This window comes from Nannospalax galili, unplaced genomic scaffold, assembly GCF_000622305.1.
Source record: "Nannospalax galili isolate Female #2095 unplaced genomic scaffold, S.galili_v1.0 scaffold359, whole genome shotgun sequence".
Taxonomy (NCBI): domain Eukaryota; kingdom Metazoa; phylum Chordata; class Mammalia; order Rodentia; family Spalacidae; genus Nannospalax; species Nannospalax galili.
In genome coordinates, this window is record NW_008347042.1 from 3,686,351 (window position 1) to 3,710,247 (window position 23,897).

Consider the following 23,897-nt stretch of genomic DNA (forward strand, 5'->3'; position numbering starts at 1 on the left):
GCGCCCCCTCTCTCAGGCTCCTGGACTCGCGTGAGTCTAAGGACAGGTTGCCGTCTGTCCAGGCAGCAGCAGAGACCCAGGAGAAAGGAATAACTGTGGTGCGCCTTGGTAAGGTCAACAACGAGACAGAAAAGGCTCCAAGGCTGCAAGTCTCCAGGCTGGAAGGAAGGGAGGAAGTCATGGCTGTGAACACCGAGACCCTGAGCAAAGCCAAGGAGCAGCAAAAGTCACAGGAGTCTGGGAGGCATCCTGTGGCGGGAGCCGGGGACACAGAACCCAGAGAGACACAGAGAGCTTCCGGACACCAAACACGCACTGCTCCTCTTCAAGAGAATATGGTTTTGGAAGGCAAGAAGATCGAGCTTCAGTTCAGAGCTCCAAAGCACGCACCGGCTCGGATTTCAGTTGGAGAGAGGGCGCGGGGAGAGAAGCGATGGTCAGGGCACCAAGGCACACTGGAGAGAGCCTCAGAAAACAGGCATGCACAGTTTACACGGGAAACCCCTGCCCTGAAGGGAACATCACCAGCCACCTGGGCGAGGCCAGTGGTTGAAAACAGACCCTTGCTACTTAGCAGGAGGAAGATGCAGCACTTGGCTGCGTTGGCCGTTCCTGAAAGAGACTTCAACCCCACAAGCAAAGGTCACCTGCATATTCAGGACCCCCAAAAGAATGGAGGAAGAAGCTCAGTGAAATCAGAATGGGAGCCGAGGGAACATCGCTTGGATCCCACGATCTGTGGGACCACAGTTACTCTTGCAGAGCGAGATGGTATTCACCACCGTTTGGACGCAAAAGACCTACAAGACCCAAAGACGAGGCTGAGCTTCCTTGCTGGGAAAGCATATAGGACTTTTTGGTATCAACCGTGCAAAGGTCAAGAACAGGGCTGAAGGCCAGGCCAGCCCAAGGTCCAGGTGGGCTCCCAGGAAGGCAAGCATGATAGCCGCCACCACCATCTTGCCCACAGACACCAAACTTAGTGGTGAAGACGGGGGAGCCACCTTGGTTGACGCTTCTCACTTCTTCTAAAGGAAATCATGGAACAATATGTCATATGATTATGAATTGATCTCTTCTTCATCAGAAAATAAAAGACACAACAGAAAAAGGCTCCAAGGATATGACCAGGGATATCACTGAGTACAGCAGAACGTGATGAAGGTGGTATGATCACCATCAACCCCATGTGGGGAGAGAGGTCACTGAGTCACAGGCAGAGAAGTGGTCCCTGCTCTGCCATTAGTAGAGGAAGTAAACGGGACAAGCACATTTCAAGACTCGTCAGAAACAGGGCAGCATTCTTCACAGTTCAAGGCTGAACCTCGAACTCTACCTTTCCAGGAAGCAGTTCATATCGTGAAATCACCGATCTGGCTTCCTGTATGTAAGGCACAGATTCGTACTGACCAAGCCACCCTGACCAGCAGCAGGGACGATGGCAGACAGCCTGTTTCAGTTTCCAGAACTTCTACTTCCCTTCCACTCTGTAGGTGTTGGAGTGACTGTGAGAAGGTGTGAGCTGCTTCCCTCAGTGTATCCCGTAGCTCACAGGATAGTCTGAGTACTCCAACAATGGCTGCACCACACTGGAGAGGCTGAGAATCCATAGTTGTTCAGTCCACAAGGCTGGATGTCTCAGTAGTCCCAATCTGGTGCTGAAGGTCTGACAAATTCCAAAAGATCAGGTAGTCTTCAGTCTACAGCAGCAAGACGAGCTCACCAGCGAGAGAGAAGGCAAGCAGCAAGAAGCCTGGTGTTCTCCTACGCCATGGCCTTTTATATGGGCTGCCATCAGAAGGTAACACCCACATTTAGGGTGTGTCTTCCAGCTTCAGATGATCCAATCAAGAAGATCTCTCTCATTTCAGTTAACCCCAGATCCAGTCAAGTTGACACCCAGGATTAGCCATCACACTCAGCTTCTGTGGGGAGAAGTACAGGCCCCAAAGATCAGGGGCTTCCTGAATTTCACCCACATGACTCTGACACAGGTGACTCTGACGGGACCACGTCCTGTAGGGAGAGTGGGGGTGGAGGCAAATCTCTCCTTCTCAGCTTCCAGCCAGACTGAGCAGAATTGTATCTTGGGCAGAACAGGGTAGAGGAATGCTATGCTCCCATGCTGCCCTGACATCTGGTAGGATGAGGCCGTGTGTGGCTACTTCCTCCCATGACCCAGTGGTGTCTTGTGTGCTGGCTTAAAACCCACAGATTCTTAATGGCTTTTGACATAAAACTGTCATCGTGAGTAAATAAACTGTCCATATTTATGGAGTATTGTGTTATGTCAGAACCTGGGTACCATGGAGAATGATTAAGTAATTACCATACTTCTCACCTCAAATGATTTTTTTTGGCATTGATAACATTTGAAACTAACTTTTATCAACTCTGAAACATACGATATGTTACCTTTGTATGTTGCTTATTTCACAGTACAGGATCCAACACTGAGGGGTGGCAGGGGACCAAGCACTGTACCTCTCAACTAACCCTGAACCTGCTACAGGGCTATTTTCTCTAGGACGTCCCAGATGCACTTTGCCACACACTCTCAATTCATTAATAAGTGACGTCAGTATGCTAGGCCGATTTGGGGATTTCTTTCCTGTTTCTTCAATAAATGGAACTAACTCTGATCACTGTTTTCCAATTCTGCAGTCCAAGGATAGAACTGACTTTTGTGTGGGCCTCTTATGGTGTGTCTATCATATCTGGTCCCCCACCTTTCCACCCCCTCTTTGGGACATTGTAAAGCCCCAAGGAACCAGACAGCACAGCCTCTCTCCAGTCGCTCTACAGGTGGGAACCCCGCTCCCCCATCAGCCAGTGGTCCTTCTGTTGTCAGGATGCAACTGAAGCCGCCAGTCATTGCCTCTTCCTCCTCCAGTGGTGGTTGGGATGACTTCTCAGGCTGTCCTGCCTTTTCTTCCTCTGCTGGTTACTAGCAGCTCAGACACTATCGGACATCACATGTCCATTCACCATTGAACTAAAGCATGAACAGAGGTAGTGTGGGAGCTGTGGTGGCACACACTTGTAATCCTGATACCTGGGAGGCTGAGGCACGATGATGATGATTCCTGGCCAGGTTGGGCTACATCATGAATGTTAGCCTGGGTTACATGGTAAGACTCACTCAGACAAGGGCCCAGAGTGGAGCGAGGGAAGTGGGAGGCAGGGCAGCCATAGCCTGGGAAATACTGGAGACTGATTAGTAGTGGGTGAGCGACCGTAGTCCTTCCTAAGATCCCTAGACAGGCTGACTAGACTCCAGTAGATGAACGAGCACCAGAGGGCATCTGGGTAAAAATGCCTGACCAGATGGGATTTAGTATATATGGTGGGATGCATGAGTTCCGGTGGGGAGGCATGGATAGGGGAAGGAGTCTAAATTTGATTAAGAACTGTTATATGAAATGTTCAGAAGCGCAATTAAAATCTTTTTGATTAAAAAAAAAATCCTACTGACCATAGAAGTTTCTAACTTGGAAAAGGAGTTTTATTTATTTATAATACTAGCTTGGTAACTGATAAAGTTTCAAATGTAATGATTAATTCTGATATATCAACTGAATTTATGATATACAGAAACATGGGTTGACTTTAGATTTATACCACGTCTCTAGAAATGCCAATATAGCTAGTGGGTTTTGCTTGGGCTATTTGCTCTTGCATTATTTTATCACCAAATTTAGATAGCTCAATTTAGTCTTTGTGCTGAATAGTTTTAGTTGTCATCTTGACACACCTGGGATGAGGGAGCCTCAATTGGGAAATAATGTCCATTGGACCAGGCTGTGGCCATGTCTGTGGCATATTCTTTTGAATATTGAGTAATGTTGGAGGGCCCAGCCCACTGTGGGTGGTGCCAGCCCTATGCAGGTTGTCCTGTTTTATATAAGAAAGCAGGATGAGCATGGGTCGGGGCGCAAGCCAGTAAGCAGCATTCCTCCATGCCCTGTGGTTCACCTCCTGTCTCCAGGTTTCTTCTGTGAGTTTCTACCTTGAGGTCTCTCAGTGATGAACTGTGGCCCAGGATATATAAGCCAAATAAACCCTTTCCTCCGCAAGTTAGCATTGCTCAGAGTGTTTTGTCACAGCAATTAAGGCAGACTAGAACAGTCTTAATGCAAATTTCTATCTGTATATTCTTTTACTCTTTTTCAAATGGACTGTAAGACAGAAATCAGAGGTGAAAGGTAGAAAATGCTAATTGTATTATTATTATTGTTTATGATATTAAACAGTAGAAACAAATGTTGATAAAGAGACTGGACAAATGTTGTGTTAATTAAGTATAGCACAATATCTAGTAATAGACCAAACAAAAATACAAGTGTCACACCTATCAGCTAAATTAATTCAAAAAACTTGCAGGAGGATTAATAGAACATTACAATAATAATATCGTTTAAATGTACCAAACTGTATCATATTTATGGATACATATATAGAGTAAAATCATGCATGAAAATGTAAAATAAATAGATTCAAGCTGTTGCATTTCTCCAAGAAATTGTTATGTCTAGAGAACCTGGAGGGAGGGAGGGGTTAAAAGAGTGGCTTTCACCTTATCAGTAATATTGGCTTTTGACAAAACTTCTGAGGCTGAGTAATGCATTCTTGATTCTGAAATCCTTGTTATTTGTGATTTTTTTCTTTGAAACTTTCATAATTCTCTTACAGCATTGACCTAGAATTCCAGGAAAATGATTTCCAATGCCAACTCTGTGTCTATTTGATGTGTGGTACAGGGCAAGTGACTTGGCCCTGTGTCCCTATTTCCTCATCTGCAAAATGAGGATAGTAACCTTGTCACGATTCGTCAAGTTGTAGGAGAAAACAATTAACAAAAGCTGTGGCAGAGTAGGTTACATTGTTCAGTTCTGTGTCAAATCTAAAAATTAGAGGTAGACACTTGCTGCTCTTGACAAAGCCTAATCCTCAGGACAATGGCAGATCTTACCCAAATTTGGAAATACTCTCTTCACAAACGGATGAGTACAAATGCCTACCACATTCACAAACCATTGACTATCTGCTGTGAGTCCCCAAGGAACAGAAGAGCCAAGTTAAGTCATGTCTTTCTGCAGTTTATCAAAGGTGGCTCCTTCCACAAGAATTCTAGAAAAGAAAATGACCAGAATCTAGGGCAGGGTCCTGACATGTGAAAAGGAATGCACAATGCTTCTCAGTGGGTTGAGCTGTGATACTAAGAAACTTGAGAGTAGTTTCTTTCTCTCATAGTCAGATGATGTTATACTGGCAGAGAGGGTAACAAGATGAGAATCATCTTTTAGTCAAGGGAGACTAAATGCAGGCAAAGCCTACTCACTAAGAGGAAAACACAGTAATAGACTGGGGCAAATTTATATCTTCATATGCCTGAACCACTGAACAATTCTCCAATGAACTTTACCTTACTGTAGAGTTTTTGGTGGACATTAATAAATATTTTTCATTGTTCAAAATAGTTTGAGTCAAGGTGTCTGTTACCAACAAGCACAGTCATTTGATATATATATATGTGTGTGTGTGTGTGTGTCTGTGTGTGTGTGTGTGTATGTGTGTGTGTGTTTAACACTGACCAGTACACATTATAAATGTGTACCGCATAGTGTGGAAAAGACAAGCAAGATTATTTCTGGATAGCAGCCAATCAGTGCAAATGCTATGATGGATTTAATACATGGTCCCCACATTCTTTAACATTTCTGTTTTAGAGCTGGAGTCTATGTCTCCTCGCCTTAAAGCTGGGTAGACTTTTGGCTGTCTTGACTAAATGAGTACAACAGAAATGGTGATATGCAACTTCAGAAGCTAGGCTGGAACTGATTCTAAAACTCCTATCTAACTTTTTATATTGAATTCTATTGCATGCAGTCTTCCTTTTGAGGTATTCTCTAGAAGGACCCATCTGCTGCATACTAGGAGAAGCCCATGTCAAATGCAAGTTCTGTTTAGGGGACCAAGTTAATGGTATATTGAGCTCAGCCATAGGTGAAGACACCCTAGGTACCAGAGTGAGTATTGAAACCTTCAGATGACCCCACTTTCCAGTCATTGAACTGATCCCTATTTCCTCCTCCTTCCATCTAAGGTCACAGATACCAAAGCAGAGGCAAACTACCCCTACTTTTACTGTCTGACTTCCTAAGCCACCAAATCTGTGAGCAGAGTTTGAATCATTTTGATCATACATTAGTAATCTTGGGATAGTTTGTTAGATAGCAATATACAAATAAAAGCACCACAATAAAAACTAACATGCTCTTCTAAGTATAAAAAAATAATACATAGAGGACAATGCTTTTACAGTATACTCTGGTTAGTACTATATTCTGTAACATGAAGTCTATTTAATTAACTCTAGAGTGATTATAGTTGATTATATTAGCAAGCAGACAATCAGAATTAGGAAAAAGTCATTACAATATCTGAAAACTATAAATTATATTATTTTGGAGATTCTAGACTCTTGAAAGGCATAAAAAGTAAAAGCTACATTGAAATCCACTTTATACAAATTGCATTTCCAATCTACCTTTCTGAAGGAAGCACTATAAGAAATCAAATAGTAAAATCCCAACCTGCTTAAAGTTGAATATTTTTGGCTGACATGCTTTCAGTACCAAGAACTAAGTTTTAGTCACTTATAATTATTGGTCTGTCTGTTGAATAGGTTACTATAATGATCTTGAGCCATAGGGGACCCAGGAATTAATTCAGGTCAAGTTCAGATACTTCCTAAAGGACAATGAGTCCAAAGATTATTAGTGTTCACCTCCTCCTTACTGTAAGACAAAAACCTTATGGTGATGTTTTTAGAAACTCATCTATCACTATATTGTGATAGTGTGATATTGTGATCAAAAAGACTTTTTTTTAATTATCAGAGAATATGGTGATTACATGAAAAAAAAATCACTAAAGTTAAAACATACCCAAAGGACTATAGACAAGACAAAGAAAAAGGTTCCTGAATAGAGGAAAGATTAAATTTGTTCAAATGATAGAATCCACAATCAAATTGAACTAGATGGATCAGTTGACATGTTAGAACTCTGTGGAAATGTAATTCCCTGAGAAACTCCAAGGGCACAACAATCATTATCCTGCCCATCGCTCTAAAGTCCCTAAATGTAGTGTAGCATCTTTTGTCACAGAGACTGACAGAGGAAATATTAACTTCTTTTCCCTAGAGAGATAATGGTGGAATGTACTTTGAAGTACAAAGTATATGTGTGTTAATTACTCTCATTTGGCTGACAGTGAAATGAAAGCTTTCAAAACAGCAAGTGACTCATTTAGTGAGATTTCATCTCAATTCTTCACTTGATTTCAAGCCATTATGTGCTAGCTTAAGAAGCTCCTGTACTGCGAGGCCATCGGAGAGCTCAGTGAGTAGCAGGATATAGAATGTAAGATTGCACATTCTAAATATTAAAGACCTGCTGAAAAAGAAAGAGGGAAGGTAAGTAAGGGTGACTGAAAGGTCAGACATCTTCATGTGGACCTGCACATCCAATAACAGTAGTGGTAACCACGCTTTCATGGATCTAAATTGAGAATACAAGGTACCACTGAAGTTGGAGAGCTCAGTTGCTAGCTGGCCAGGCAGGATTTTTATACCTGTGTATGTGTCCACTTTTGTTACTTGTAGTGTTGTTTGTACTTTATCATTCTATGAAGTCTAAATTTTAATGAAGACTAAATATCTTAAACTGTGAGTTTAGTACATTGAGAAAAAAAGATGGACTGCATGCTGTTTTATACCATGGTTTCTTTCATTATTTTTAAATTATATTTATTTATTTATTTATTCATTTATCTTGTACATGTATGTGTGTGGGTACCTGAATGCTATAGCCCACATTTGGAAATCAGAGGACAACTTGAAGGAGTAGGCTTTCTCCATCTCCCCTGTAGGTCCCCAGCACTGAACTCAGGTCTGCAGGCCTGGCAGCAAGCACCTGTACCCACTAAACTGCCTCTCTAGCCCTCACTTACAGTTTCAAGAAACACTTTGAGACTTGTGGACAGTTACTTGAAAACAAAATCACAGTTACAAATACACAAAAATTAAGAACAAAATTCAAGTATGGCATTGGAGGTACTCAAATATCTTAAAAGTTAACATTTTAGATTTAGATCAGAAGTTTCTAGACAGCACTGGTAAAATAGTGGTATAAAAGTGAAGCAAACCCTCATGTGGAAGTCATCATTAATGGAATGTAGTCCCTCTTGTCCCACTAGGATGTGCATGAACTAGTATAACATATGGTGGAAACCTAAGTCCCTCAGAACAGATGATAGAGTTGAACTAAATCAGTATGTTTTAAATTATGTCTTGAGGGGGTTTAAAAATGTTAGAAAAGGGTCAGGAAATTGTGGCTGATAGGCTAATCTCAGTATGTACTCTGTTGTATAAATATAGAGTTATAGGTATGAAGCCAGATTGCTGTATTTATACTGGCTGTGGCTGACTTTGCACCATGATGGCAGACAGCAATAGCTCTGACAGAGGTCACATGATCTGTAAACCCAAAGTATTTATTTTTGGCTCTTTACCGAAGTAATTTGTTGACCATGCCAGAGACCTCAGAACTCTCAATGAAGAAATTCATCAGCCATGCCATATCTCTCAGAACTTTCAGTGTGACAATGTAAATTCCAAAATCATTTGACTTCAGGATCCCTTTCTCACTCAACAGTCATTAACAGAAACTTCATTCCTCAATGGCCAACTTTGGATTATTCTGAAGATCTAATAGCTTTCTATTGTTTTCTGATTCTTTAAAACATATAATTTAATGACACCATTATTACATTCATTTGCAGAGTCACCAAATGTTTATGGATTAGAAACTGTGTGCTAGACAGCATTTTAGAAAGTACAGATACAAGCCAACAAATGCCAGGGAGTCTTGACTTAACCCTATTCAAGTTCTGACCAGGAATAACCCAGCTTAGTGTCTAAGATGAGATGAGACTGGGCATATTCAGAGAAGAATAAGAAGTCCTGACTGTGGGTCTGGAGAGATGGCTCAGTGGTTAAGAGCACTGGCTGCTCTCCCAGAGGACCTGGGTTTGATTCCCAGTACCCAGACAGTGGCTAACAACCATCCATTATTCCAGTTCCAGGGGATTCAGCACCCTCTTCTGCCATCTGTGCGCATTGTACAACATGAGTGCAGTGCACTTACATATAAGCAGGCAATGCACTCATACACATAAAATAAAAATAAAAACAAATAAATAAAGCAGTTTTCATTTTGTAGAGCTCATACTGTGCAGAGGAGGCACTGTCAAATAAGATGAAATGCACATTGTACACTCAATGATCATAGAGTCTACAGGAAAACTTCCAGAGAGAAGGGGCCAGGACTTGGAAGAGTGATCTTAAAGAATGAGGTCAAGAAACTTATTGAGATAGACTAGAAAGACTTAGAGGAGGAGAGTGAAAGAGGCCCAGGATAAAAAGCATCACAAGGGGAGGGAATAGTTGTCTCAAAAGCCTTAAGCATATGAACATACAACACATTTGACACACATATGAATGCATATACATGCACACAAAAGTGTCTTGGAACTGCACAATATTAACAGAGTGGAAGAGGTGAGCAAGTGAGTGTGTGGGTTTCCAAGGATAAATAGGGTTAGGTTCTATAAAGCATGACAAATCATTGTAAAAATTTAAGGTTTTACCCTAAAAAAATACCATGGCTATTGTAAGAATTTGAAAGATGTATGATTAGACTTTAAAGGGCAACTTGGACTGCTGTGATAAGAACAGACTGAATGAGGATTGATAGAGTACACGAAGGAGTCTATCACTATAATAAAGAAGACAGAAGGGTTTGCACAGGGTGGTAGCAATGCAGGTGGTGAGAACTACAGCATATGCTTACTGAACTGGGAAAATCCCTAGAATTCTTGCCGTCCTGACCGGGGCCTGAAGAACACAAACACCGAGAAGTCAGAATTATTTTGCATTTTGCCACAGGATAATCTACATGAAGATATCTGTCTAATTTAAGTGCCCTTTTCTTCTTGATCCCGTTTGCAGGGTAAACTGTCTTATACAGCTTGAGCTCCTTTCTAAAATTTGCATACATTGCAAAAAAGGTAAGAGAGGGGGAAGAAGGAAGAGGGAGAGGAAGGGGAAGGGAGAGAGGGAGGGGGGGGAGAGAGAGGAAACAAGGTAACAAGGAGATTCTAACAGTGCTTTCTGTCACTCACAGCTGAGCCTGTTGAGAAGATAAAGCCATACATTCTAATGCCAGTTTTCTGTTCTATTGAAAAGCTCTCCTTGTACCTGAAACTCTGAAAGAGCAAATCTATACAAATGTGAATGGTTCATAGAAAATCTAGTATTACTACATGTGGGAAACAATGTTAATAATTTAGACATTTACTTTAGAATCTAGAAAATAATTATCTACATCAGAAAGCCTCTTTGCTAATCAGAAATACTTAGAGTGTTTGAAGACCTTTTGTCGTATTATCAGTGTTTGTGTGTGTGTGTGTGTGTGTGTGTGTGTGTGTGTGTGTGTGTGTGTGTGTTCTGTGTTCATCTTTTTGGCATAGTTTCCTTACCTAGTTTCATTTTATGAATGCAGGTAATTTCCTAAGCCTGACAAAGTGTGGGTGAGCATGCTCAGATTCAAAATCAATTTCTAAAGATTGTAAAAAAGGGACAAAGTACTTGAAAACAGCACATTTAAGTTCATGGTTGTGGAGAGTCTGTTGTGGCACCGAGACCTGTGATTCTGTGCCATGTGGACACGGGTGCAGTACTCATATGTACCCTTTTGTCTTGAACCATTGCTGGTTTATGTGGTTCATTTAAGTGGGCTGTCACTTCTCACCGTCAATTCTGCTGCATATTCCTGTCTGAATATACAGAACTCGAGGACACTCAATAACCGAAGGACACATCCATTTAAGTAGTCTTAATCTTCACTATTAGAGTGTGATAGAAGTTGCTATGATATATGCACCAACCATATACCAGGATTCATTACTTTCTTTTCTTTAATGAACAGTGACACTCTGATGTTGAGTAGTACATGAGTCCCACAGTATGATTTGTTGAAGGAGATTTCAAAACTTAGTATTGCCCTCTTTCCTCAGAAGATAAAGCACATTATCTACTCACGGCCAATTTTCTGACTCTCAGCAGTGACCATACGTATCACTGAGAAGTCTGTTTTACAGGGTGTGAACCTGACCAGACTCCTCACAGCTCTGCTCTTTTTATTCCCTTTGAAGGAAAAGTCCTGTAATCTTATCAAGAAAGCATTATCACATAGTTATTCCTGAAAGAAATTATTTTGATTTAAGAGTTCTTCCCCATTTTTAGAAATTTTGCCATATTTTCGATGGCTAGAAAGAAATACTAAAAACTATGAAACATTACATGCTGGAGAGATGGCTTAGTTGGTAAAGCACTTGTCTTGTAAGTATGAAGATCTCATTTAGATAACTGGAATCCACATAGAAAAAGATGGGTATGAGAGTGTATGTTTGTAATCCTCTTGGGAGGGGGAGACAGGCAGACCCCTTGGAGCTACAAGTTCAGCCAGCCTGCTCACTCTATCTCAGTAAAAAAGGTATACAGTTCCTGAGTAATGGTACTCAAAGATGTCCTTCTCCATTTATGCACACACCTGCACAAACATAAACACATACATAAATATACACACATACACAGAAACACACAAAATAAATAGATAATAGATAAATAAGCAAAATATAAAGATTTGGGTATTGGGGTGAGTTGTTACTGTATTTGATAAAATAAGGTTCAAATTTAGATATTTTAAATCATATTTATAGTTAAGCTTCCATTTTCATCTGCTTCTGTAAGATTCTACTATTTCTAAGTTTATTTGTTCCAATATGATACTGTTATTTTTTTTAATTTATTTTTTACTTTTATGTGTATGAGTATTATGCCTATGTGTAAGTACACCCATGTCATGCAGTGCCCATGAAAACAGAAGAGGGTGTCAGTTCTCTTAAAACTGGAGTTACACATGGTTATTAGCCACCAATGAGTGCTGGAAATCAAACCTAGGTCCTCTGAAAGAGCAGCCAGTGCTCTTAGCTGCTAAGCTATCTCTCCAGCCCCCATGACTCTGCTACTTTTATAAATTTTGCATTATCCTCTGTTCCAATATTAAAAGCTTCTTCATAATTTTGACCTTAGTTAAAACAGAATACATAGAATCTACTTTTTGTTGAGGGTAAAAATGAATTGAAACACTAAAAACAGAAAATGTTGAGGGGCTAGAGGATAGCTGAGTAGAACTCCCCTGGGATTAAAAAAAAAGTTCTAACTGAAAACATAGGTTAAAGTTCAAAGAAAACATTTTAGCTTAAGTAAACAACATTTTTATGGTATAATTAAACATCAGCATACCTAACATGCATGCATAGTTTCACAAATTACATTTAGGAAGTCTATGTTAGGCTGAGCCTGATGATACACGCCTTTAATCCCACAACTCAGGAGCACCAGTCAGCAAGTCCAGTCTGGGGTATGTACTGAGACCCTTCATCAACACACAAAATACAGTGGAAAGTGTATTTCAGCAGTTATGTTCTGAGATTGAAATAGAGTGAAATAGGTTTAAATAAATCATTTTCAGTGTTTTTCCCTCTAAAGTCATTACAGAACAATAGGGGCTCTGTGTTCTGAAGAACAACTCCAGCTATATATCAATCCCCTTCAAGATCATTTATATGCAGAATCTGATTCTGAAAGCACTATCTGGGACCTATTTTGGGGGTATTTAGCAATCTCATGCAGGCATGGCAGATTTCTTTTTCTAGAAATCAGAACATTGCTTGCCCTCCTCACCTGACCTCACAGGGAGGTGGAGCCCTCTGCTCACTCCCCAGGCTTTAGTTTGGTTGTCTCCTAATGCCTGTGTTGATCTTAATGCTCCTTTCTCCAGACCCTCTCAGCAAGTGTATGTCCTTAGATGGAAGCTGCCACCCCAGCAGTCCATCCGCTTTAAACATGTGTTCACCTGTCACCTTGGAAAATGAAATGGAATCACAGATGAAAAAAATACTCTTACCATGTTCTATTGCGTTTAGCCTAGTTTTATTTCTCTGTGTGTACCACTGGGTTACCCAAGGGTGTGGCTTTTATTCTGCTTCTCTCTATATACCATGTGTTTTCTCTTCTTAAACACTTGGAATGTGGTTTTGTTTCATGCTTTGAATTAAAAGTACTGGATCAAATGATACCATTGATTTATAACCCCAAATATAATAGCTTTATCTTAATCCTCATTATTAATGAATATATTTGATTTCCTTATTCACATCTCCCTGGATGACATCCTGTGAATTTCTTGACTCCCTCCATCTTAAACAATTTCTCCACTGCTTGGTGGGTTCCTAAGTCCTCCATTTTTTGCACTTAAAGATATTGTCCTTACAATGTATGCCTCCTCATTTTCTATGGTTGACTACATAGAAAACTATTCACTTAATTCATCTAAAATGCATTATGTTTAAAACATTAGATTCATATTCTATTTTTTAAATTTATATCAGTGGAGGGAACGTACAGGGTGTTTTGTTTTTCCTAGTACAGAGCTGAGTGCTGAAATAGTCCATTACTACACCACGAGTGTCAGAAACAATCAAGGAGAAAGTGAAATGCATTGTAAAACAACAGCCAAAACAATAAAGCTAAACTATTCAGGAAAAGGAACGACGACACTCCAAAATAACAACTCTTCTTCTGGAAAGAGGTTTAGAGTTATTGTAGATTATTCCTTGATTACATCGAGTCATTAAATTGTAATCTACTCAGACATAGACCTATTCATCTTCATCTTCCCTGGTGATTGACACCAAGTTTTATGGATAATACTATCTCCACCAGTGTCTGCTAAATTGAATGTGAGACTTCTGGCAAAAATTGGATGTGGATAATGAAATATATGACAATATACTTCCATTGTAAACCTGAGACTTTTATAAAAAATGTATTTTTATATGCAATTCTTATTGCTATAGTGGATGGAATACTATATATGACAAGGATGTCAAGTATTTTAGAGATTAGAACAGTTTAAAAAGAAACTGCTTGTTTTTCCTTCTTAATTCACAATGCTACACAGCTCATCACTGTTATGCAAAGAAAGGACTCCATAAGTGGGAAAACCATAGTAGACCTGTGTGACCATGTCCTTTACTTTGTTTTGGTCAGGGGAGGTAGGCATTAACAGTTGATCCTTCCTCCCTTAGGGAGGAGAGAACACAAATACTTCACTGGTCCTTCCTAGCTTCTGAATATATTTGCTATGTGATGGTGACTTTAAAACATAGAGTTATTTGTGTTAGTGAGTGACAGAAGAGCTTTGTCTTTTACTTTATTCCTAATGCAGAAGTTAAGTGCTTACTTAATGCTTTAGGGAGGCAAAATGGGAACTTGAAAGATGTCTGACAGCAACAGGCCCAGTGCAAAGATCAGAGTAAGAAGAACTGCTAATACCTGCCCAGCAGAATTTCCCAGTTGATCAAAGGTGTCAGTGAATATCACAGGTAGGGCCTGAGGGGAAACAGCTCCTGAACATTCACTATGCCTTAGTGTTAGGGAAAGGAGAACAACTGTATGAGAACTGTCACTGTACAAAGACAATCAGGAGAGAGAAACCTACAACACACTGGTGGAGTAGTTATCTACAGCCTTAAGGATGGGGTATCCATTTCACACATGTATCATCAGCTTGAGAGGAAGGTTCAACAAAGATTGACAGAGGGGTGTCACTCACCCCTGGAGCCACACTGCCCCTCTAAGCCTTCCTTAATGGACTTGTTTTTCAGCTGAAGGAAGCTGGGAATAGAGGATAACACCTGAATTCAAATGAATGTTCATTCCAATGGCATTGAGATTTTTAAATAGATTAGCTGATAACTCACCAGACTGGGATGAGCAACTTGGAAAGCCATAAAGTGTTGCTGATAAGCAATGTAAATTCTGCATCCTGCTCCCACTTACTAAGTTCTAGGGTCAGTCCTCAGTAGCATTAATAGCAGCTGCTCAAGGAGAACTCTTCCTTGTTTGTAAATTACAGAATTGAGACTATCCATTAAATCTACAAACATAATGGTATTAGAGAATATTGTGGAAAGGTGTATTTGTAGTCCAAAAAATTTTCTGTATGATTTTAAAAAAGAAAGAGCTATTTGACATTGAGTGTGCACACAGTCCAGGAGACATTAATCACTGTTTTGATGTGACAATAGTAGAGGACACCCATTAAAAGCAGGGAAATATTTGGAGAGGAAACAATTTTTACCTAGAAAGCCACATAGAATGCAATTATTTGACTTTAAATAAAAACAGGGTTGGTAAATTAATAGGAAACATATTCATAGTTGGTTAATAAGAGGAAAATTATGTTTAGTGAATAACCTGTCCCTCAGTATAAAACCCTTGAATTTACTGTGGAAAGAACTAACAGATATTGTGGATTACAGACAATACAGTGTGGATTACGCCTATGCATAGCTTTCTGCTTCCTTCATTTTCAGCTAGCTTTCTAGCCCCACTCATGCTCTTCACGAACTTCTTTGGTTGTGTCCTGCTCACAGTGCTGACATGTCTACAAAAGGAACAGCCCTCACGTCTGCACAGACTGGCACTGTGCTTTTGTGGCAGAAAACAACCACAATGACACCTCAGTTCCATTCTGCTGAAAATATGAGAGTTTTGCCTCCAAAGTACAATGTAGGACAAATCTAGCATGTTAAGACATCTAACTAATCAGATTCAACTGGTTAAATGTAAAAGGCCATGACTTGTTCAATGAAGAAAATTTCAAGTTTCTGAAGACACCTGATTACAGTCAGCTCTCCACACTTGTGGTCTTCACATGAGGGGGGTCAACCAGCCTCATACAGAAGCAGTCAATCAAAAGTAGCACTTGTGCTGAACACATTGGAGATTTTGTGCATTTATCATTACTCTATAAAAATACAGTATAGTAACTATTTCCATAGTGCTTAGACTATCTTAGGTTTTTAATTAGTAGGAATGATTTAGTATAAGGGAGTATGTGTGTAAGTTTTATGTAAACCCTATCAGCACTTTCCACAAAGGACTTGAACATCTATGGATTTGGGTATTTCTAGGGAGTCTGGAAACCAACCTCTTGGGCACTGAGAAACAACTTTATTTAATTGGTGATACAAAATATTTGATGTTCTTAAGTTTTTTAACTTTATTCCTATGACAAGTGTACATTACTTGAATATGGAATTACTTTGTATTCATATGTAAGGCAATACTACAAGTTCTCCTATGTATTTGCTTTCTAGATAATGATTGCTTTTAGTGTAAGAAAAACCCTCCACAGATTACCAGCAACCTACTTTGAATATAGCTTTTGAATAGGATGGCATATTAATGGTTCTCAAATATGACTATGGCTCAGAGGCCACATGGAAGTTTATTGAACCATGGATCGAGGGAGGTTGCATGAGACTGCAGCAGGACCTGAGGATCTTCATCCCTGATGGGTTCCTGGGTATGAAGATGATACTAGACTGTGGACCATTTATAAGTTTCAAGTACCAATGGGGACAAAAATCATGTTTTTGGTTAAAAAAAAAAAGAGAAAGTTCTGACATTTTCAAAATTGTAAGTAAAATAAACTTAGAGAAAAAAAACAAAACAAGATCTAAGTATCAGTAAATGCTTAATTAATTACTAAAGCAAAGTAGCATGGCATTTACATACAAATAACTCTAGTGAATTAACAGATTCATCACTTAGCTGCTGAAGAATATCCAACAAAGAGTAGGATTTTATTTCAACAAAATACCATTGCATGGGAAACATAATAATATAAAATTATATTGTAAAAAAAGGAAGTGAAAATTTCCACCTATTTACACATGGGAAAACAGGCAATTCTAGTATTTTGAAACAACATTTACTAAGTTATGAAAAGACCTAAGACAGTTCAAAGAAAATATCAAAGTATAAATTAGTGAGCAAATAGCATGTAATTAGGTGACAGATAGACTTTGGTTTCACCTTTGGGTAAAGTGTTGCATATTTCCCACACATTTTCTATCATCACACATATCTGAGCATATTTATATGAGTTAGAGATGAACTTGTGATTCATGCCTTATTCAATGAGCTTCTGTATTATAAATTTATGAACTTATAAGAAAAAAGAGCTACAGAACTGGATAATGCCAAAATAATTCTAAAAGTGTAAAACATGTCTATCAGCTTAAATGTCTTAAATTTTTCACATAGAACACTGCAATAAGCACATTCAATTAATTAGCCCCTTACTATATATCACTTAACAATTACATTGTATAATTTGTACTATATCTGATTTTCTCCTTGTATGTATATGCCATATTTGATGTATCTGTAAATTTTAAAGACAAATATTAAAATACTTAATATGATGAAGAATTATGTAAAAAATTTATTGGACTCAGTTGAAATTTCCAATTATGATTTCTATCTTTTTTAATTCTTGGGCATTTTCCAGTGGATATGCAGTGAATGTCCAACACAAATTCTGCACACACTGAAGACTGCCATCCAGGTAAGGAGGAAGGCTTTGCCCTGCCACTGGGCAATCATTCTTTTTCTTCACAAAAATCTCAATATCCTTCTTACACCCCAGAGCATGCTAATTTAGTCACTGACCTCTCTCTCACCCTCCTTAATATTTTTGTGAGTCCATTTTTATTGATTCCAGAATGTCCTACAATGCATTTTGGTCAAATTCAGACCCCTCCCAATTCTCTGGTCCCTTCACACTACCAGTCCCCCATCTCATGTCCTCCATTATTGTGTGTCCCTTTCTTTGTATTCTTTATTAATTTTTTAAAAAAATCATTGTTTTTTGTAAAAGTTTATGGTTGCTAATCCAGACCTCCCAGGTGCTCCTGGCTGTGGGTCCATACCTTGGAGTCTGGTCACCTGACTAGACAGCACACCATTAATCAAAACTGACTCTCCCTCTCCCAAGATTCACCAGTTGCCAGTAGATCTTCAAGAAATTATTGTTAATATTTGCTGTAACTTATACACTTACAATCAGGAGGCATCTTTTCCAAAAATGTTGAGTAATATTCTTTTACAAGCTCAAAATTTTCTTGATTAATACTTTCTTGCAAAGAAACGTCTCCAAACCTGAAAATAGAAAAAAAAAAAAAAAAAGCAGTTAGGCTTGGAACTTGTGCACTCCTTTGCCATCTTTCCACTCTCAGACTAGGCCAGGAACAGCTGTTCTTGCACCCTGGTATACTCCTTAGAACTCTCCCACTGCTTCACAATCTCCATACTCACAATTCTGATAGTAATTGTCTACCTTGCTCACTGGACCAGACTGGAATCACATCATTACCCCAATTATAAATAAGTAAATTAAATAAATAATAAGGAAACCTGAAGTACAGACCAACTATCTATTCTTGATCAGAAATCAACCAAACTATGACAGCAATGAAAACAAACCAAACTTCTAAACAACAAAGGCAGGCTAGAATTTCATATCAAACATACAACCAAAAAAATAAAAGCTCCTATGCCCAGGTCATAATGCACAAAAGCACAAATAATATGAAAAAAAAAGATAATATGTTCCCACCAGTTCCCATCAGTCCTACAGAAGTGCTTGACAATGAGAACTACCCAGAGGAAATCCAGGATACAGAATTTAATAGAATAATCATGAACATGAGGAAAGAATTCAAAGACATTAAAGAACACACACACAATTCAAGAAATTCAAATAGGATGGGAATAAACTCCTAACTGAAACTCAAGAAAATACAAATATTATAGTTAATGACAAAGATAGTTCAGAATCTGAAAAGTGAATTTATAAACGAGACAGAAATATTGAAGAAGACACAAGCTGAGATGAAGCTGAAATTGAAAAACTCAGTAAGTTAGGAGAATGAATCAAATGGAAAACAGAATATCAAGACAAGAGGATAAAGATGGAGAACTGGACTGCTCAAGCAAATGATATATATGTAAACTTAAAGGACAGGAATGGGACATCCAGGAACTGTGGAGATTAAGCAACATACAACTGAAATCGAAAGAAGAAATCAAGAAGGAAAGAAAAGTATTCCTGGAAATAAATGAAGATGAAAATACAGGGGCTGGAGAGATGGCTCAGCGGTTAAGAGCACTGACTGCTCTTGCAGAGGACCCGGGTTTGATTCCCAGCACCCACATGGTGGCTATGAACTGTCCTTAACTCCAGTTCCAGGGGAATCCAACGCCCTCTTTTGACCTCCGTGGCATTGCATGACACGGGTGAACTCACATACATGCAGGCAATACACTCGTACACACAAAATAAAAATAATAAATAAAATATTAAAAAAGAAAATACAACACAATAAAACCTCTGGGAAACATTAAAAAAATCCTAAGAAGCAAGTTTATAGCTCTAAGCACCTACATTAAAAAATCAGAGGAGCACAAATAAATGACATAATAAAACTCCGGAATCTGGAAAAAACAAAAACAAAACAAACACAAACTCAGTAGATGAGAAAAAATAATAAAAATATGAATAGAAATCAATGAAATAGAAACAAAGAAAACAATACAAAGTATTAATGAATTTATTAGGCAGTTCATTGAAAAGATAAACAAAATAGATGGAGCCTTAGTCCAGTTAACCAAAAGAAAAAAGAGCAAACTCAAATCAACAAAAACAGAGATTAAAAATAAAAAATTACCACAGACACCAAAGTAATCCAGAACATTATAAGAAATTACTTTAAAAACCTGTACTCTGTTAAATTAGAAAATCTAAAAGAAATGAATGAATTTCCAGATTAAAAAGAATCACTAAAGTTAAACCAAGAGATCAACAGTTTAAACAGATCCATAACAAATAAGGAGATTGAAACAGTAATTCAAAGCCTCTTGACTGAAAAAAAAAAAAAACACGTTAAGATGAATTCACAGAATTTTACTAGACCTTCAAAGATGAATTACAACCAATATTGCTTAAATTATTTAAAAATGATAGAAACTGACAGAGAACTTCCAACCCTCTCCAAAGCCAGTATTACTCTGACATCCAAACCAGATGAAGTCACAACAAAAAAGAAAACAAGTCAATATCCCTAATGAAAACGTAAAAATTCTCAATAAAATATGTGTACATCATACAGACACATCGAAAAGATGATCCAACATGACCAAGAAAAACTCGAGGAATTCTATTAAAATGGTGAACAAAACAAGACTATCCCCTATCTCCACTTCTTTTCAATATAGTGCTTGAACCCTAATTAGAGCAATAAGACAAGAGAAGGAAATTAAAGGGTGCTAATTGGAAAAGAAAGAGTCAGATTATCTCTATTTGCAGATGACATACATAAGAGATCCCAAAGTTATAAAAGAAAAGTTCTAGAACTGATCAACACTTTCAGCAACATGGCAGGATGAAAAATCAATATACATGGGTCTTGTGTATGCGGACACAATTGGGGGCTATGGGAGGGTGCCCGTGGGGAAGGGGGTATAAAGATGATTAAGATTGATTGAGATGTTCTGTATGAAATACACACACACACACAAAAGGAAAGTATAACCAGAGTAAAGTCATCAGTATACTGCTGTAAGAGTTTAAGGGATTACTCTTCCCAGACATTAGGCTTAAGATTATAGAAAGAGTTATTTAGACAATTATTTCTCATTGATGATTTTGTTCCTAACCAGAAAGTGCTGCTCAGATGTAAGACTTCAAATCTTGGTCTCCAATACTGTAGTGCCCACCTGTAGCTAAGGGAGACAACCAGCTATTGTTCTAAAATGATGGATAAATTTGTTTTCTCCCCCATCTAGAAGCCTTTGAGAGGGAACTGACACTGATTCTAACCACTCCAATAGATATCAAAATACCTGAAAGCAAACCCTGAATCTATCATTCTAGAGTCCAGCCTTGGAAGACAAAAGAAAAATGAGGAGGAACACAATAGAAGGATGCTTTTGGAGCTCTCATCAAGATATTCCAATGGACTCTCATATGAACATTTGAAAATTTCCCTTTTCTGACTTTTTTCTAGTTCCCTGTTTAGAACTTGTAATGCTAATTACTCTTACCTTTACTTCTCCTTCACAACTCCTATTCAGGATTCACAGACTTTCTTTTCATCTTAGAGACAAGAGTTATGCAATTTGGGAGTCTGTTAGATAGATCCACAGAAGGGGTACTCCAATTGCCTCATCCTGTGCCCTGTTCAGCATGGAAGATACCAGAGCAGTCGGGGTCCCTTTTCCCTATTGGCAATTTGGGTAACCCCTTCAGAGGATGGTGTGATAAGAATAGGAGGTAGGAATTGGCTAGGCAGTTAGAGTAAAAAGACCCCCAAAAAGTAGCCAGTTTCTTGGCTAATAGTCAAAATGTCCTTGGGACTGTTAGCAACATACTCTGTCCCAAAGTCCAAAAATGTCAAAAGTATTTGGGAGCTTGTATCTAATCCTTGAAATATTTTAGGGTTACATCTTCAGAGGGGGGAATGTTAGAGTACCCAAAAGCCCCACAAAAAAATAAATAAATGAAGAAAAAAAAAGGAAAGAAAAAGAAAAAAGTGATGGGGAGATATGGGAGGTGTTGGAAAGGAGGGAGTGGGCATGGATTTGATCAAAACATATTATATGCATGTATGAAATTTTCAATAAAGTTTTTGTAAAAGTTAAAAAAATGTCCTATAAAAAATCAATACACAAAAATCAATAGATTTTCATATATAATAATATACCATCAGAGAAAGATATCACAGAAACATTCACTTTACAATAGTATCAGAGAACTAAAATAACTAGGAATATACATAACAAAAGATATTAAAGATCTATTCAATGAAAACACTAAATCTTTGATGAAAGAGACTGAGGAAGACACAAGGAGATGGGAAGATCTCCTGTGCTCATGGATTGGTAGAGTCAATATTGTGAAAATGACTATCCTACCAAAAGCAACTCACAAATTTAATGCAGTCTCAATCAAAACATCCCCAGATTTGACACAATAATAGAAAACACATTCTAAAATTTATATAAAACTAAAAAAGGCCCTAGATAACCATGGTATTCCTAAGTGCAAAGAGCAATGCTGGAGGGATTACCATGCCAGATTTTAAACTGTATTACAGAGCCATAATAATAAAAACAGCATGGCATTGGCACAAAAGCAGATTTATAAGTCAATGGAACAAAGTAAAGATCCCAATATGCACGCATGTAATTACAGTCATCTGATAGTTGCCAACAATGCCAAGAACACACACTGGAGGAAAGACAGCATTTTCAACCAATGGTGCTGAGAAAACGGCATCTCCACATATAGAAGAATGAAATGAGATTAATGTCTATCACACTGTGTAAAACTGAACTCTAACTGAATCAAAGACCTCAGTGCAAAACCTGAAGCACTGAAACTGCTAGAAGAAAACACAGGCAGCACCTACACTGTATAGAATCGGAAAGGACTTTCTAAATTGGACTTCACTCAGTGAATGATTCATAAACATTCACTAATTATGAATTTTTTATTTTATTGTTTTTACTTTCTTATTGTCTTTTTTGAGACAGGGTCTCCTTGTAGCCCTAGCTGGCCTGGAACTCACAGAGATTCACCTGCCCCTACACCCCAAATCCTGGGATTAAAGGCATGCACCACCATGCCCTGCTATTTTTTTTTTATTTTTTAATGTATCATTTTCTTTTATATATATATGTATGTATTGCTTGCATATGTGTAAGGGTACCCGTGTCATGCAATGCCTTCAGATGTCAGAAGAGGGCATTGGATACCCTGGAACTGGAGTTATGGATGGTTGTTAGCCACCACGTAGGTGCTGGGGACTGAACCCTGGTCCTGTTAGAGCAGTCAGAGCTCTTAACTGCTGAGCCATCTCTCCATCCCTATTTTTTTAATTTTTAAGCTGAATAATATTTGATTAGTTCTAGCAGACAAAGTTGCTAAATATAACTCATGTTTATTTATTTTAAAATGGTCATATACAATACATGCTGCTTATTTGTCATGTATATGAAAGAAATAGTACAGCTAGATTTATGCAGTATACCTAACATGTACAAGCTGCCTGGAGAAGATCAAAATTCTGTTCCAGAAAAATGAGTTCAAAGAACAGAAAGGAAGTAATCTGCTGGACCCAATAGCACATGGATGTCGGACGTTGAGACTGTTTCCCTGCTTCTCTCTGCATTTCCCCAATTCTGCCATTTTGTCACCTTTTCAAGTCCTGTTGGTCTTACATACCTTCCTTGTATAAAGAAACGGACATTTTAATTCACAACAGAGTTGGAGGAGATGAGGAGAAAGCTTTCAAAATGAAGTGACTGATGTTGAAACATGCAGATTACACAAATGATAAAACTAGTCACACCTAGAGGTTAGCTCGTCCTTGAAAATGCTAACTTGCTCTTAAACAGTCTGTAGGAGTCAGAGATTACTCTCAAGATCATAATGACAGACCATAACTTGTTTCAAACTCAAGCACCGTATGCTGTTACAGCAAAGATGACACAATTTAGCATGCTTCTTCTATCATTTATGTTCAGGAATATCATTCATCACAGACACAGGATTTGCTGTAAGAAACAAAACAACTCAGATAACTGGAATATGCCCTAATCTCTAATACTGATTTTCGAAAGTGTAATTGTCAAAGAAAATTTATTGTGCAACACAGTGAACGTATATGTTCTGGTATATGCATAGTTTAAAGAAATCAATACTTTCCACAGTTTGAAATTAAACATAATATAAAGCTTTTCCATTTTGTAAATTAACTGGTAAAGATTATGCAAACCTGTGTTGTCCAAG

General features: G+C 38.4%; 1 protein-coding gene across 1 annotated transcript in view; it reads right to left on the bottom strand.

Annotated features, from left to right (window-relative positions):
- The window catches only part of Inpp4b (inositol polyphosphate-4-phosphatase type II B), a 939,536-nt gene that overhangs the window by 74,240 nt on the left and 841,399 nt on the right, over positions 1-23,897 (bottom strand). Inside the window, exon 23 of the mRNA XM_008843442.3 lies at positions 18,108-18,205. Coding sequence (XP_008841664.1) covers positions 18,108-18,205 — 98 coding nt within the window. The remainder of the gene's footprint in view (positions 1-18,107; positions 18,206-23,897) is intronic.